The sequence below is a fragment of the Falco biarmicus genome, chromosome 5 (genome assembly GCF_023638135.1).
Source record: "Falco biarmicus isolate bFalBia1 chromosome 5, bFalBia1.pri, whole genome shotgun sequence".
Lineage (NCBI taxonomy): Eukaryota > Metazoa > Chordata > Aves > Falconiformes > Falconidae > Falco > Falco biarmicus.
The window spans coordinates 85,636,535-85,654,650 of NC_079292.1; the positions used below are offsets into that span (position 1 = coordinate 85,636,535).

Here is an 18,116-nt window from a genome sequence, read left to right on the forward strand (position 1 = left end):
ACGAACATCAGCTTGTAGAGTCACCAGTACTCTAGCAGTGGGGAACTGACACTGCAAATTTAACGTTACAGTGCCGGGCAGCGCTGCGTACTATGACCTCATGTATGTTAGAGAATTCCTTCTATTTATCTTAAGTTGAGCAAAATAGCCCAATATGCTTACTTGTTATGATTTTTACTACATCTACAATGGTGCCATGCAAAGGTCATTTATAGAGACGCTTCTCTTTCTCCCATTCCCTAAACAATTTATTGTACTGGACTTTTTAAAAACTTTTATTCTCCAGAAATATTCCCTCCCTTCCTCTTAAGGACTGTTTATTTCAGCAGAACTCAGGTTGAAAAGTAATTTAGAAAATAGGCTTGTATGCTACTTCAGGCATTTCCTAAGTCCTTTTCATATTTTGGGCTCCCCATCAGAGGCAAAAGGAGGTGTCCACTTTGGGGCTCCTCAGCAAGACAGTTATTAATACTTTCCAGTCCAGTGGAGGGTCACCGTGGTTATTAGGGAGCTAGAGCACATGACATAGAAGCAAAGTCTTGGTTTATTCAGTTGTGTGGAGACACGGCTAAGGGAACATCTTATCTTCAACTATCAAATAGGACATCAGAGAAAACAGAACCAGACTCTTCTCAGAGATGCACAGTGAAGAAATGAGACACAATGGACACAAAGTGCAACATGAGAAAGTCTGATTATATATAAGGAAAAAAATTTTCACTCTGATGTTGCAAAGGCGCCCAGAGAAGTTGAGGAGTCCTCATCCTTATAGACAGTAAAAACTCAAGTGGATAAGGTCCTCCTGTGCAAGTGGATCCAACTTTGCCGTTGGATCCCCAGAGGTCCTCTCCAACCTGAATTATTTTGTCATTTCATGTTAACATTCTATATTATGTTGACAAATATTATTTTACCTATCAAGGCTGTCTGGAATATTTGGGGCATAATCCCAAGTAATTTCTTCTGCAGCAATGAAATATTCCCAGCTTTTGATCATAAGACGTTCTTTATAGGAGAGACGACTCTTCTTCACCTCCTTGTCCCCACAGTCTCTTACAGTGAGGTAACCATGCATTCCAGCTAATTGAGAAGAAACAGTACTATAGTGATTTTCCATTTTATGCACCCTTACCACTTCAGCTGCATTTCACACTTCTTTAGCTAGGCTGCCAGCAAGTGTTTGTTCCTCGGATTGCCATCTTTTCAGGCTTGAAAAGCCTGAATCCATGTAGACTATATATAGGCCAGGAGCCTTCCAAGGAGCCCACATTAACCCAACGGAATACAAAGGTTCTCTCAGCTGGCCCTCTTTGAGGATACCAGCTGAACAGATAAAAAGCTTTTTACTTTCCTGCTGTTTGTTTTTTTTTCCAAAACATATCGTCCAGCTCTTGTAGGAGAGACATTTCTCTCATTCTTTAAAACAGAATTCTGATCACTGCTGAGAGATACTCACTTTCAAATCAGGAACAGCAAATATTTTAATCAGATTGAGTAACTCTTAGCTGAAAGTGCTCACTTTCTCAGGAAACGGGTGGTTCTTTACTCATTTTATAACGGTGCTTATCTGAACAGCTCACAGACTTAGGCACTGGAGTACAGATTCGCTGTTGCTCTGTGATCTGCACACAGCAGTAAAGCTGCAGATAAGAATGCCTTTTAGCTTAGCACGTGCTTCTCATCCCAACAGAACGCCCTGTTCTGCAGTGGTTTCTTAGTGAACTGACAACCATCTGAAACACAGTAACTGTACCAATTGCAAAACAGTATAAGACATTTGGGACATAAAGAAGAGAAGGACAACTCTACAGTTGCCTAATAAATAGTTTCCTTGCCTTGCAGGTGCTTTTGGACAAGAGAAGATATCAGCCACCTTCCTTCCTCACTCACTGTCATGTTTACTGTGGTTGATGCTCCTCCCACTAGGTTAATGGTGGAAACTCGGTGATGTCTTTGCTCCATGGACTGGCCATTGATGTGAATGGAGAAGATTTCTGGCTTGGAACTCATTCCTATCAAATGCCAGCTAATGTTGTCATATGCACAAGCCTCTAGATCTGAAAGAGAAATGACAGCAGGGTTCAGAATACAGGCCAATAATGCAAGTTCCCTATGCCCACTAGGTCCGAAATGAATCTTTGATCAAAACATTTAAAAAAATAATCACTCCTGTGATCAGTGTTTGCAACAAGAGCAAGTTTCAGAAGCTTGTAAATGGAACAGATACCAAAATCCTGTGGAAGCCAGTGGAAGCCAGGTGTTTAAATCTCACATGCAAGTGACAGCCTGACTTAAGTGAGCTGGGGAAGAAGCAAGAAAACCAGCAGCCTCTTTTGGAAAGCTGATGTGTCTTTGTTTGGAGGAAAAAGGAGAAAAAAGAGGAGAGACAAGAGAAAAAGGCAAGGATCAAAGCTAAATAATAAGGTTGTATCTAATGACAGTAACTGCCTTATCTAATACTTGTTTAAAAAAACCCACCTGACAAGTCTTTTGTATTTGTTGAATGGACTGGACAGAGATATGAAAGTAGTTACTTAGGAGAACAAGGGGAAAACACTAGCAATAGAATAGCCCATTACTACCTTCCTAGTCTTCCCACTTAATTGTCTAATTTAATGGAAACGGATTTTCTACATGCAGGAAGTTCTTCACCTAGTATGTTCTATATCCTGTAAAACTAGCAGTTCACTTAACATCACTCCCATCAGCTGAGTAAAAAAAAATTGAAGGATTTATTATTCTTTTAAAGTTAGCAACCCTGTTCTTCGAGCAAAACTATTCCAAGAAGTAATTTTGTAATTTCAGCAATATGGCACGACTTCCTTCCAGCACATAGGTTCTCTTCTAGAATTTAGATGCTCATAGACTTGCTCTAAAAAAAGGCTGTATCACATCCCTCTGCATTCCTGTTCTCTAGCATAAAAAGCACACAGAGTCTTCACCAATGTTAATTTCATTTCACATAAGCCTGAACAGTACCTGGTAACGTTCCATCAGCATAGCCATTAATTGTGTACTTGAGTGATGCCGATCTTTGCCAACTCTGGTTTTCGTCAAACACACCAAACATCAGTACATATTCCTTGTCAAAAAGTTTCTGTGACCCATCCTCATTTAGGCTTCCTATGAAGAAGAAAGAACAAGTCTTAATTTGAAGTAGTAGTAAAGCAATTTTCACATCAATGAAGTGGCATTAATATGTATTTAATAAGCTTGCTTCAGCTGTTAACATGTACTGGCTAAGCCTGACCAAAACAAGACCTTAGGAATGCTCATGAAGTTATTTTATTTCTGAAAGTACTTTTTGGTTGGGTAACCACGAAATCAAAGGTCTGTAATATCCTAGAGGAGATTAAATAACATGTAATTAATTGTCTCAGACAATTCTGGCAATATGTTGTAGGGATCGCCAAACAGCCTTCCATCCACAGTCAGACACTGGCCTCTGTTTTGAGACTGTGAGGCAAGAAGAATGACGGCAGTCACCTGCAGCATGAACACTGCCTTTTCAAGAACCCTGCAGAGGTTATCAGCTCCTTTAAAAAGCATAAAACCAACCACGCAGCAAACAACCTTTACATACAAAAGACTTTGGCAAATACTGCTGAATGGGATTGGCTATAAGAAACCATCTAGCTGAGATTGTAATACAGGTGTGATTTCTATCAACATGTAGAAATCATTCTGGACATGCCACAAAGAACTGGTGTGATTTTACTGATTCTTTCTGTAGATTTCTCACATCAAAAACTTCCATTTGCTACCTTCAATACATAATCAGGGCTAAAATAGATGTCCCTCTGGACTGCAAAACCCAAAATTTGGGAACTTGCTGATTATTCTGCTTAGGGTGAGACACTGGCGGTGGAAGCAGTTATCTTTAATGCACTCCTTTTTATTTATGAGAGGCTACAAAGTCCTGTTTTCGTGCACAAAGGAAGTCTCAGATCAACAGAGGAATTGATCTGCTTGTCACACAAAGAACATTCAGTCAGTGCTTTAACTCAACAGCCCACTTTTTATAACCTTCCCAGGTTATACCACCTACACTGCTTTAATGTGTCAAGCAGTGGTGGGTCAGCCCCAGCCGGCAGCCAAGCACCCACACAGCCACTTCAATGCCTCCCTGCCCCCAGCAGGACAGGGGAGAGAACAGGAGGAACAGAAGTGAGAAGACTTCTGCGTTGATGAAGGTGGCTCAACAGGTGAAGGAAAGAGGGGAAAAAACCCAAGCAACATGAAAGCAATCACTCATCATCTCCCACAAGCAGACTGATGCCCAGCCAGTCTCTCAGGAACAGCCACCCTGGAAGTCAACACCCCTCATTCCCCCCGCACTGCTGCTTCTTCCTCTGCCTCCAGTATTTATTGCCAAGAATGACATTACATGGTATGAAATATCCCTTTGGCCACTTTGGTTCATCTTTCCAGCTGTGTTCCCTCCCAGTCTCTCACCTACCCCCAGCATGTTAGCTAGGGAGGTCTGAACAGGAAAAAGAGAAAGCCTTGACACTATGCAAGCACTGTTCAGCAATAGCTAAAACATGAGTGTATTACCAATGCTATTCAGCCACAAAGCCAAAACACAACACTGCAATGAGCTGCTGTGAAGAAATGTAACTCCATACCAGCCAGACCAAACACACAGCATGCTGCACGCCTACCACATGCAGTGCCCAGCCAAAGAAACCCTGTTCAGAATTCTTAAAAATGTGAATAGTTAGCCATTTGTCTTTGCTGTAGCTAGAAATATATGTTCAAATTGTCTTGAAGGTAGCGGTCAGACCAATCCATCTCAAACTCACATTCAACTCAAGTCCACAATATATGCGTGAATTTGAGAAGCCTGAGAAGGAAGGAAAGCAAGTAATTCCAAAGCATTTGTCCAGATTAACTCCAACAGTACACCATAAAATGCACACACATACACATGAACACAGACAGAGAAAACCCAAGCAAATTAGGAAAAGAACAAGTCCTATATAATACTAAAAGCCCTAATTCTCAAAAAACTTCAGGAGGAACATAATTAATATTAATGCTACTCCTTCACAGTGATATGAGTGTGTTCTGCAATTAAGTGGATAGCTATTGGTGAGAAGAGTTCCTCCCTTGCACAACCCACACTGAACCAGTTTTATGTTTACTTTCAGGAAAGCTTCAAGGTCCAAGTCCATGCAGTCTATACAAAATGTTTGAATCAAACTGCAGGGAAAGAGGATGAAGCTAAATAACTCACAGAGCTTTCTTAAAGCTTAAAAGAAGGATATTTAACTTGGAAAAATTTAGGATTTAAGGGACCAGGAAGCAGTTTAAGTAGCTTACACAGTGGCATGCTGTTTCAGTCTTCCTTGCATTAGTGGTTATGTACCTAGCAGCACATTTGCAAGTCCAACAAGACACCAGTTCATATTAGTGGAGATGGAATTCAATGACCCAAACTGCTAAAATCTCAAGTCCCTAATCACATGCAAAGCAATTTTTGAAGACTTTTAATCTGTTCATATTTGGCCATATTTTCAAATGACTAGCAAAAGGCACATACTGCTCTGCAATTTCAAACCCTTGTTACAGAGGAGAGTGGGCTACAGCCTCTTAATCAGTCAGACTTTAAAAAGCATGGGTAAAACAATTATTGCCTGCCTTATTCTCCGGAATGGCTAAACCATTTTGAATGAAGCTTTAAAAATATTTATTCTAAGGCAGAAAATCTAAGGTCATATATTCAGCAGTTAAGCAACTGAATATGCAACCAGTACAGGCAAATGTATTTATTAATAGCGCTCTCTGACCATCCTATAAATGATAGGAAGGATTTGCATGAAAGCTGGCATTTAAAACCCTTAACATCTACATGGTTTTCAACATCTTTCTTTTACTTTACACTGCATGTAAAGATGTGAAAAGAATGTATCTTCCCTCATTATCATACAACTTTAACTTTATTAAGAAATGAAACCATATTACATTATAGTAGTCTCAAAGTATTTAATTACCTTTCTTACAGATAAGCAGCGCTCCAATCAGACCAGAGTTAAAATCTGTTGCCATGTTCTCATGAGAATAATATGCATAAGTAAGACAAGGAAGGTCAGCTTCTCTTGGACCAACTTCTTCTGTTATATCCCACACATATGTGTGGACATGGCCTGGAAGTACAGCATCATCTCGTTTTTCTGCAGACGACGTTCTGTCATCATACAGGGACCCTGCCAAGAAAAGAGTCAGTAGAGTGCCATGAAGACAAAGAGCAATTAAAGCATCTGGAATATCTTCCTACAATCAATTGCAAAAGCTTGGTTTGTTTCTTGCCAATATGATACTTCAGCTCCAAACAGATAGCTCATGATCCCACTCACACTGTGGAGAGCAGCTATTCCACCATCCTGTTTCTTACAGATTATAAAGATTTCCTAGAACTGCCCTCACTGCCAAAAGGTGGGGGCTCTTCATCAGTCTGACTAGGGTTAACAGGATAGTGTGAAGCTTCAGCCTCTGCTCGCTGATACTCTGTGGAGGAATACTGACCACTCTGTCAACATCCTAATTATCTCTCATAAAGCCATTGCGTGGGCTAGCACTGCCTTGCTGCCCGAGACCTTTTGTGCACTGCATATCCAGACAGCAGTAAAGGCTCATATCTATGCCTACCATATCCAACAAATCTGCAATGTGACAAAGGGGAGCCAGAGAATCAAAATCCCAGGTGTAAAAGGCACATTCATAAGATAGTCAATCTGAACAGCCTGTCACTTCCAACAACATGTTCTGTTCAACTCCATGAGATGGGGTTGCAAAACCCTTTGTACAAACACAACAAACAAAGCCTCGAGTCAGTTTGTAAACTGCAGGTCACAGCTCAGGCTCAGCAGCCAGGGCAGGGAAATCAAACTCACTCTGTGCTAGTGCAGACATTTAACTGTCAATTTGGTCACAGTATACAATCTCTTTTTGCTAGTCTTATGAGGGATCTAGGAGCAGAACACCACGTAGCTGAGCATGAAATGCTGACTATCAGAACAACTTGATCAGCACTGTTAACTGCCTTACCAATAACTCCTTGATGCACACGATTGCAAGGGATTTGAAAAAGTTTTTTAAGACCTATATTTAAGAGTTTACATTCCTGAAATAGAATATTTTGCAATTACATGATAGTTGGACCAGGAAACCTCCAGAGCTGCCTTCCTACCTCAACCATTCCGTGATTCTGTGAAACAGTAGTAGCACACAGGAGACTGTGCAGGTCGGATGACATTCCTAGTGTTACACTGGTGAAGAAGGAAGGAGCTAACAAAGGGTGTGAAGTTTCAATCCAGAATCAACAGGTATTTGTGTTATACATCTCCTTAAACATTGGTCTGGGCCCCTCTCAATATTTCATGCAATAGCCTACAAGTAAATGAACAAAACACATGGCATTTACCTTCTGCATTTTTGTTGTAAACTATGCCTTGGGGATGAATACTGACTGGCTTGTCAGCCATATTCTTAAGGTGAACTACTAAAGTATCTCCCACTTCAGCACGCAGAGTTGGTCCCAGAAGTCCTGTAGTTATTTAAGATAAAGAAAGAGGAAAATGTGAGCAAAACAGTATGTTTAGTGAAATGAAGAGTTCTCCCTCCCCATTAGGGAATAAGAGCTCTCAAAGTACAAGTTGCAAATTTAATACAGGCAGAGAATGTAATACCACTTCAATGAAGATTTACCTGTAAAAAGGCATGTGGAAATTTAAAACCTGCAGCTCACAGTGGGAAATGTTATAAATTGTATTATCTGGCAACTAAGAAAAATCACAGGAAAATTGTAGATTTACAAAACAAAAAGTTATTTCTAGATACAGAAAATATATCAAAAGGTTCATGTTGAGGTTCCTTGGGAATTTCTAGGAATCCTTCACATATGATTTAATTAAACTGTTTTAGGAAGGCAGATACTTTATAGAGTAAGAGTTTAAAGAAAGGCATTTCTTTGAGTGGCACTCTCAATGCCAGAAGTTACAGAACAAAAAGAGCTTTCAATCCCAAAATATTATCTAAAGAAATAATCAGTTCCATCTTTCCACCCAACCTCACAGGTTTTCTTTTCCTTTCCACAGTTCTATCAGAAACATATCTAGCCTCAGGCCTTAGGCTCCTTCCACACGAATTTATAGCGTCACCACTACAACTGTTACCATACAAGTCTAAATGTGTATGCGAAGTCTCATCAGATGCTAAAACCAAAGAGAACAACTTTGCACTGTGCAATTCATTTGCAGATAGCACTGAGCCCCAGCCTCTGAAAATCCAACCACTCTACGGACTCTGAAAGCCCAGTGCACAGCAGATACCTCAACCCCCACGCTTATTTGGTTTATGTGCAAAACAAATAAGCACAAATGGACACAAAAATACAAGCTTGCTTAGCTTGTTACTGGCTTCATAACAAGCAAACCCCCAAATACTCAAGAGTATTTCCTTCCTGCTTACCTGCAAATATATTTGCTGGCTTTTCTTTTTTAAAATCCACTTCATATTCTCTGTAAGAAATTTTCTTAAACACAGGATCTGAATGTTCCAATCTGAAACCAAAAGAGTTATAAACAAATAAATCAGAAGGACAAAGATTCCCAGAGATGCCCTTGCTGTTTAATGGATATTTCAGAAAACGACTCCTGGAACTACACTCAACCACGTGCACATTTTGCTGAAGGCAAGGCACACAGTCCAACTCTTTGCAGTGTCTTCTCCTCTACCTCTACTGAATCTATGACATTCCTGAGCTAGGCCACTTCGTACCAGACATTCAGTTATGGTACCTAGCACAGTTTACCCCTGATTTTCCTGGTGGTTTCTATAGGTCCTTTTGACTCTGTTTACGACACAGAGGAAGATGCTTTGACCATGCTTACCCAAGCAAGCACCTGACAAAACACATTGAAAGAAACCTAAATTTCTCTTTACTCAGCTCCATGCTTGAACTTCAAGACTCACCACAAGGATTGTACAACAGCGTTAACAGCAAGCTCCTGAAGCAGCAATGACCTTGGAGGCAAGCACAAAACTGTTCCCTGACAACAACTAAGGATCTCTCAGCAAGTCAGAAAATTGCTTTCTGAGAAACACGGCAAGTGTCCTTAGTTTTGCAAATGATTCAGGCACCCAGTAGACCACACAATGTTTTCTTAGCAAATATTTAGGCAAGCAGAAGGAAACCAGCACGCAACACTTCTGGAATGGAAGTAACGATGAGGACTGGAGGGATAATAGCCTGTATTTAGATTTATATTTGTTGGTTGGTTTCTTATAGTATGTATGATGACTGGATCCAACGGTAATTCCATGTGATTTTTTTTTATAATGCCCTTTCAGGCTGCTCAAGCACAGAGTGGCTGGGCAGAGGTAGCACAGTGAGCTCGCTCCAGTGACATCCAGGGCCCATAAGGGGGAGATCTCTTTCTGTAGGTATCTCTCATACATCCCTCTGTGATGCTCTCTCACAGCAGAAGACTCAGACAGAAGCAATTCATGTTTCAATTCATTTCCGTCTTTAAAGTCACTGATAAAATTTTGCTTCAGTCTTTAAGGGGAAAGACCCAGTCCATAACATTCGTTGACGAGCGCTGCCCTAATGTGGCAATGTCCACTGGGATATGCACACATAAGACTATGGGGAGGAAGAGGGAATTTATCAGCGCCAATTGTACAGCTAGAAGGAACAAAATACACAGCTTACTAACACTTCAGAGACCTCAGACGATGCCAGCAGGTCTAGTTACGTAACTTTCGGGAACGGCAGCAGCAACGCTGCACGCACAAATAGCACGTTTTCATTTTGTTCTGAAGTGTCTTACAAATACCACTTGTACATGGTAAAAAATCTCTACAAAGATAAGTCTACTGACACTCAAAGAAGTTGTGTCCTTTTCTAGCCTGTATGACCGGAAAATTAAGGAAATAGTTCAGGAAGTTCATTTTCTTTTCAGCCTCTTTTCAATTATTTAGAACCAAAAGCAGCAAAGTATCAGATTCTTACACTGTATTTAGGCATTCAGCTTCCACTGAAATCACAGTAAGTTACATACCCAAATGCCTTTGGGATCCAAGCCATTAACTCTTTCTTAGTGAGTATCTTTGTAAGTTCTGGTTAGTTTTTTTGTTGTTTGGTTATTGTTTTTTTTGTGTGTTTTTTTTTTAAGTTACATTTCTTTAAGTTCTACAAAATTCATCAGACTTATCCAGGATGTGACTTGCTCTAAATACTTATGTGACATATCTCAATAGGCACTGTGTATGAAAAATTAGTTAATCACAGAGTATTTCACCTGAGATTTGAGGCAGTCTTGTGGGTCTCTGCTGCATGAAAACAGTCTATCCACAATGTCAAATTTAACAAAACAGCAGTTCATTCTTATACTGATCCATCCAGTGCAGACGAGAATGAAGTTCTAACTACTAAATTCACATGTCCAGGTCAATACTTAAATAACATTTATCTTCATATTCCTACATATATCTTCATATTCCTACAACTTGTCTGTCTTGCCAGTTTGACGTTATGCTTATTATACCAGTTGTATTAAACTTCCAAGAGGAGTTATAGAAATCATAGAAACTCTGTTCTAATTAAGTCTTTAAAAATGAATAGTTAGAAAGTCTAAATCTGAACTGGAAATGTCCTTTCTGTAACATCCAGAAATGCAATACACATTTTTTTTTAAAAAAATAATCACAAACTAAAAAGTAAAGAAAACAAGCCATCCACCAATATAAAAAAAAAATGGAGTAGTATTGAAATACACCCTTCAGTGTAGGAGAACAAGTAATTCATACCATTTCATGCCACTTCATGAGCAAATAAAAGCTGTGTATGGTGACTATAGAGAGCACAGCACAAGACTGAAGTCTGTTTTAAACAGGATTCTAAATTATGTCCAAGTTCTGTCATCTGTAGCATTGCACTTGCAGTGTTTATAAACCTGGTAACAGTGGTAATACAACATAGTATTTTATATGCTTGATTGGCATATGCATGTTCGCTAGCCATTCTGCAATGCTATCTGAAAGAAACCATGAAATTAGTATTTTTATTTAATGAAATACCGCAATGCTTGATCCTACAACCTTTACTTGGCAGAATTCAGAATGTTCGTTTCACAAAAACTACTGAACAACTCAGAAACAACAAAGCTAGTTCCAAAGGTCATCTGGCTCCGATTTAAATGAAAGTGATAGTATACAAATTGGAACATATTTTTTCCTTCAGCAAATTCTAAAGTCTGCAAGTTTTCGAAATCTTATGAAACCGCAGCTCCTTAACATTGATTAAATTCCACAAACCTAAAATCATTACATTAAAAAAAAAAACCAACCAAAAAAACCCAAACAACAAACATCAACCCAGACAGAAGATTATATAAGCAAGCCCTGGAACATACTTAACAAAAGTGCTATGAAAACATAAAAATAATTCTATCCACTAATGAAGTAAATAAAAAGGAGCTTTGAATACTTCACTGGCTCCAGTTCAGATCATGCCATTTAAAGTCACACAAGTTCCTCTGAAGTCAACAGATCAGGCTCTAAAGTCCTCCTGGGCTCTAAAATTCCACAGGAGGTGGGAGGCAGAAAACACTTTCGGTCACAAGACAGGACAAGTTTCATCCTTCTTATCCAGTACTTTGTTACCTGGACTTTTCCTCGGATTTCAGTCTGTAGGTCCAGCTAGTGATCTGAGCAGCTATATAGTGCTCCCTGACCTTCATAGCTCCCACCAAATGCTTCTCTGAGTCTGGCCACCATGCACCAAGCAGAAGCAAGAAAAAAAGATGCAGGCAGCGGAGCCTCATGGTACAGCTGCCTGTTGATGCTGCTCTGGAAGACAAGGCAGAAACTGCTGCTTTTATTGCTGTTGCTGCTTTTAACTTCCCCTCAGAAATGAAATAATTGTGATGCAAGAGGGTAACAGCATTTGCTACGCTCAGGTCATTGCTCCTCACCTCCTCCTCCCCTTACTGACAGGGATCCAATAGAGATAAAAAACTGTTTAAACTACCTTCCTTCCCCTCCTCCACACCACCTTCAGTAAGATACAAGCAGCAAGGAGAAGCAGCTTCAGCCCCGCTACAGACTGTGATTGGGTCATTGTCTACTGAAGCAGCAGGGTACCAGAGGCAGAAAACAATTACTCAAATTACTTACAATTACAGGATGTTTGACCTGCGTGATTAGAAAGAAGGGGGGCATATTTTTGTCTTCCCAGAAAAGACACCCAGCATGTGTCTGGCATTCATGGAAATTTCCCAGTTAGATGCTACATCTCCTAAAAGATCATTCCTAGTTAGGAAGCAAAATGCTGAAGGATTAGGTGTGGGGACTAGAAGCGGATGCAGAGCTAAATCTAGTTCAGATCACCATACACCGCATACTCGTAACAGCAAGTCAGTAACCCTTCCAAACATGTCGTCAGCTTCAGTTTGGTTCCCACTAACTCCCAAGTACCTCAGGTAATGGGTAACGAACAGGCTTCTCAGTGGCAGCTAACAGGTCACCCTGAAGACTTGCCTGTAGTCAAAATCCTTCTGATCTAGTCTTGATTAGGTTCTGTTGACATTTATCTAAAGAGCAATGATTAGGAAAATACCTTTTGATAAGATAATTACCAACGTCAACTATATCAACCATATAAAAAATGTTTCCTGGCTTTTGCCAGCAATGAGAAATTTGACTAAACAAGAAAATTATTGAGCATGTTTCCCGTACACTGGGATTATTGGAAAGTGAAAAAATCTCTACCTATTTTTCTCATGGATAGAAGTTCACAACAACTTTTTCAATAAAGTTTTGCTAATATTTTCATGAAAAAAATTACCTAAACCCCCAAATCAGAATAATTCCACTCCAGATCCAGACAGAAATAAGAACAACATTTCCTCAGACTACTTCAAAATAAAACCTGATCGATTCTAGGTTTGATATATTGTTCAACAGCAGAATGGTCTAACTGGCAGCTTGGTTAATACCATGCAAACTATATGGGACCATATGGCCTTTGAAGAGACAGGGAAGATGGCTGGACAAACATTGATGAAGACCAATAGCTAAATGCTCCCCGCCTAAAACTGATAACAATCATGATCACTTGGACAGTGTAAGACTACAGACATCTTGAAACAGTTTCAAGGCAGCACACTGAACTTCAAGTTAAAATACCTCCTACTCCATTTGCATGGAGTTAATCCCTTGTTTCCATGAGTCACTTTGACACATACATCAAGTACGAAATTAATTCAAAACCCAGAATCCAAGCAACAATTAAATTGGACCAGAATGTGTGCGCTGATATTGAAGAACAAATCTTAACTAAACACAGTCCAATATTATTTCATTACTAATTAATCGCTGTTTTGAGTAAAGAACTCACCATAAGACTTAGTAAACTACTTCAATAACTTTTTTGTTAAAAGTTATCTTTGTCTCGTTTCTGCTCTGGTCCTAACCTCATCTCTGGCTCAGGATCCATTTAAATGCTGGTGCTTAAGAGTTTGATAGCTGGTGTGAAAACGCCTGTAATTTAGTTTTTACAAAAGAAATCTCTGGTCAAATGGACGATTCCTTCCTTTGATCCGGAACTGATGTGAAGCAGATGATGCTGAAGTGCCTGGCATGTTCTGTTAAACCTAAATGATCTTGACTTTTAGGTTAGCTTCTGTCATCTCCAATCTCTATCCTTGAGGCTTTACAACGCTGTTCCTAAAGCTCCTTTCTGTGCAGGGATTTGAACACCTTCATGTATTCTTATGGGACTGGCTGAAGAGATGAAACTAAAATACACATGAAGCAAGTCTTCCTGTGATTCCGTCTAATGAATTAAGTATTCAAATTTTCCATTATAGGTAGGTTTCTAATACTTCATTCTTCCCTGTAATAAAAAGCTAAAACATTGCAGGCTAAAAATTAATACCCAGAATACCTGCTTAAAATCCCTTGCTTTGTGACTTGTGACTGTGAGCTAGGAATCATCAAAGCTGACATCAATTAGTTACTTATCTTTTATCCGTTTTGATGAATTTGGGGGTTGTATTTTTGAAATTTCTTAATGATTCATGCAGTACAAATCTAATGGTAGAAGGAAACAAAATGCATTCTATCAGTGAAATTACTTTTATAAGGGTGGCTGGTAATATTGACAGTTTTAAAGAACAGTATCAAATTAGGCCAGATAGACTTTCCTGTCTAAACTACACTGATTAGCATGTATCACCTTTCCTTAACTCTTTAAGAACAAGAAGTCCAATATTGGCTACTCCCTCCTTTTCTCCTCTTCCCGCACCTCTTGGGATCAATGTAAGATTGAGCTGCCTGAAATTATCTGGGTCAGCCTGGTGTTTTTTTTTTCTTTAAGCTATTGCATCACATCGTCTCCTCTAGGCTTTGGGAAGTTCCACAGTGTTCGGAAAATCATTATTAGTAATCCAAAGACCTTGCTCCCTTCCACCTTACCATTAATTTCTAGTATCTGCAATTATAACCTCTATCCTCTGTGAAAGTCTAATATATACATGTAATTGTTCTAGTTAGCATTGGTTACTTGCAAGCTATTACTATTAGTCATATGACAAATGACTACAGAATACATTTTTCAGGCTGAAGTCTTCCAAGACAACACAACTTTATTATCTATTCATATATATAGCCATGATGTTAGCTTCTTCTACTTCACAACACTGCACATGCTGCAGACTTCATATTTTATCCTCATTGCTTACCCACATGTTCAAATATAATTTGCATTTGGTCACCAGCAACATCAAAACATCTTGTGGGCAAAAGCCATGCACGGAGGAGCACAGGTCTAGTCCGTACTGGCAAAACAGCCTCTGCAGCACAATGACCAATGCTATTCCCAAAAAGAAGCAGTACCTTTGGGATGTCCTGACACTGAAATGCCAAATTAAAACAAAGCATGGAAAGAGAAGCACAAGCAATACACTTTAACACTAAAAGCAGGTCTGCATCTTTTAACTGGGGAAGATTACTGTCTCTTCTGACACCCAGTAATTATGGCCCTGATTCTTCTTATGTTACATATGAAAACATACTGAAATAGTGTACTCACAGTACTGCTCTAAGGCTGACATTTATAACTAACTGGCATCACCAGTTTTTTTACCCAGAATAGCCTAGGCTGAGTCTGAGCAATCAAGAACAGATAACTCTTCAAGAGCTGTAAAATGGTGATTTGCAACTTTCTGTGAATTAAAGATTAGGACCCACAACAAGCTTGTATCTACTTCATCACAAATGTTATCCTAGACATGACTAAAAGGGAGCTAGTATAGAGAAGAAAATGTTGTAAAACAATTATTGAATTTGCTGCTAATAATTGCCTTAACATAGGCCCTCTCTCTCAAACACACAAATCGATGCACAATGGTCCAGCAAGCGTACTTTGTTTAGGTGAAAGGATTTCATAGGCAAACAAGGAGTTAATTATTGATCAGCAGTGAACACATGGTTCTGAAGTAGGTGAAAAACAGATAGGGCACTTACCAAACCTTATAGCCACTACCCGGAACAGAAGCCATCAGCTAAACATCTTCACTTCCGCAAGGCACCGAAGCCAAGAGAGGTTAATCTGTGAAATGGCTCATTTTAGAAGTTTAAAGTAAAGGTACTATGTTGAAAACTACACAAGCAGGCAAAAAGAACAGATGGCAGAGAAACTTAGGCTTTCTTTCAGACAACTTATTCAAAAGGAATACGTATACATGTTTTGTATTTGATGGCAGCTCATATAAAACCCCATTCTGCATAACTGTTAAAAGGCGGCAGGCTGTGTAACTCGTGTGTGTACACTACAAGGCAGTAAGAAGACAGAGCAGCATTTCAGATTGCTCTGGTGCTAAAGACTTCAGAAGATACAAAATCATGTTGATTTAAACCTAAATACATCCACATCTTTAAAACCTGTATTTTTCCTTAGGAGAAAAGCAAGTGTCCTTGATTACAATTGGGTGTTTCTCCAGCCAATATGTTTGCCAAACCCAGTTATTTAGCAGGACCAAAAACTTTGCACGGCAATGCTGAATCCAATAAACAGTTTCAGATAAAAAGAAATATCTGATTCTTGTAAATATTGTGAAGTCTAATTTAAGTGTTTTAACAAATTTGTCCAAGACCACTGGCTTTTGGTCGGAAAAAAAATCATTTCAAGGAACAAAAAGAGAGGATACACTAGCTTCCTCTCTTCAAATATCACGTCTGGCTCAAAATTTTTGACTGATCCCAAAGAAGCCTTTTTCCCCCCCTCTATTTAATTTTTGCCAGAAAAATTTCAGTTTGGCCGCACAAAGAATTTTGCTCCTGCTGTAATCCATGTTTGTGTTCTCTGTGTTCCAGTTTGTCTTCTTTACCAAGAGATTTCTTTATTTGCCCACGCTTACAACTGGTATGCTAAATCAGACCAGCTGCCCTCAGGCTAAGTCAGTCTAGCCGTTTATTCAATCAGCTTTCTTTCTGTAGAGAATAACGGTAAGAGTATCAGTGCCCACAACACAATGTTAACCAGCTGGTACATGATCGCAAGAGTTTGCATCTTTTTATCATAAATCCTTGTTGGAACCAAGACAGTCTCTTACCAAGTTGTATACATACCTACTTCAAACAATCGGTATGAGACTTCATATGTGTTAACTTTTTCTTCTTCCATATGGTTGCATTTTCTACATCAAGGTATGATTTTTTTAAAAAAGTAGACTTGGAACAATTCTTACAAGTTATTAACAGAGAAGGTTATTTTCCAATAGGAAAACAGATAGGTATGTTTCAGGAAGAAACATGAAATCAGTAAGCTTATAGCATAATAAAACACTAAATTACATCTGTCCCTACAGACTTTACAACACCCAGACAAATTCAAGGCACTCTAGTTCTCTAGCAGAGGAGCGGGCTGTTTGATAGCAAGCTGGTTTAAAAGCTCCACTTTTCCACACCTAAAAATGCAGCCACAGAACGACAAAGTGGAAATTACCCTAATTCTTTAAACACTATTTCCACCCTTCATTATAGTTTAGACTTGGATTAGACTTTTAGAAGACTAAATACAGAAGTGTGCTTCCCATGTATTGCTTGGTTTTTCTTCTATATTTTTTATTGGAAACATTTTTTTTTTTTTGTATTTTAAAAGTATTTCATGTAAATTAAGGACTAGGTATATTAAGTTTGATGACAGAACTTGTGATGGTCATTATTTTAAATTTCTGTAAGGTTATTCCCTTTGCATCATAACCTGTTCCCTGTGCATAACTTTGATTCAGATTCAGTGGAATCAAAATTTCACCCATATCTTCACTGCATGCAGCACCTGTAAACTAGAACGTACTTAGAGTCCAAGAACAAGAGAGAGAGATCTAGAAGGCAAGTAAAGAGCCACAAGGACTCTAAGATGTGCAGTAGGAAAGGGACTCCCGAAAAGCAGAACTTCTCAGGAGCTATTTTGATGTAGAGGCAAAATTCAGGCAGTCAATGACCACGCTGGATTTGCCAGAAGCTGTAACTGAGGTTACTATCCTTGCCTATGTTTAGAGCAGTTCCTACAGCAGCAATCTTTACTTCTAACATGAATTTTTAATACCAGTCACAAAAGAAGAAAAGGATTAACACATACAGTATAACTGCTGCAAGCGTACCCAGGTCAAATTTGCTTGCTCAGGTACAACCACTTTGATATCCAGCCAAGCAAAGCACCACATTAGTTGCCAAGCATTGGGGTTTGTGATACTAGATATTTCTGTGCTACAAATGCCGTAAGACATTAAATATCAACGGTGCTGATGGAGCGAACTTGCCAATAGCTTCCAGTTCTGCTGCTCCTCTGTTTTCCTGCTAGGGTCAGAGCAAAAGGCCTTCATCAGTTTATACTTCTAAAAAAAATTAAATAAAGTCATGCCACTTACTTCCATCAACAGCCTGACAAAGAAGAATGTGATATTAACTCAGCATACTGGAGAGCAGTGAAAGACTAATTCAATTTCCTAAAGGAGAAGAACAGACACCTTTTAGGGAGAGGGATGTTTCAAAAGATTCCGACAGAGCAAAGGAAAAAAAATATACATCCCTGCTGGTTATTTTAA

The 18,116-nt window shown here is 39.2% G+C and overlaps 1 protein-coding gene across 1 annotated transcript in view; it reads right to left on the reverse strand.

The window, feature by feature from the left end:
• The window catches only part of F5 (coagulation factor V), a 34,817-nt gene extending 22,888 nt beyond the window's left edge, over positions 1-11,929 (reverse strand). Inside the window, exons 1-7 of the mRNA XM_056342154.1 lie at positions 11,671-11,929; positions 8,473-8,564; positions 7,427-7,549; positions 5,997-6,209; positions 2,980-3,123; positions 1,836-2,057; positions 915-1,080 (exon numbers count right to left, since the gene is read on the reverse strand). Coding sequence (XP_056198129.1) covers positions 915-1,080; positions 1,836-2,057; positions 2,980-3,123; positions 5,997-6,209; positions 7,427-7,549; positions 8,473-8,564; positions 11,671-11,831 — 1,121 coding nt within the window. The 5' untranslated portion in view covers positions 11,832-11,929. The remainder of the gene's footprint in view (positions 1-914; positions 1,081-1,835; positions 2,058-2,979; positions 3,124-5,996; positions 6,210-7,426; positions 7,550-8,472; positions 8,565-11,670) is intronic.
• Positions 11,930-18,116: the final 6,187 nt, after the last annotated feature.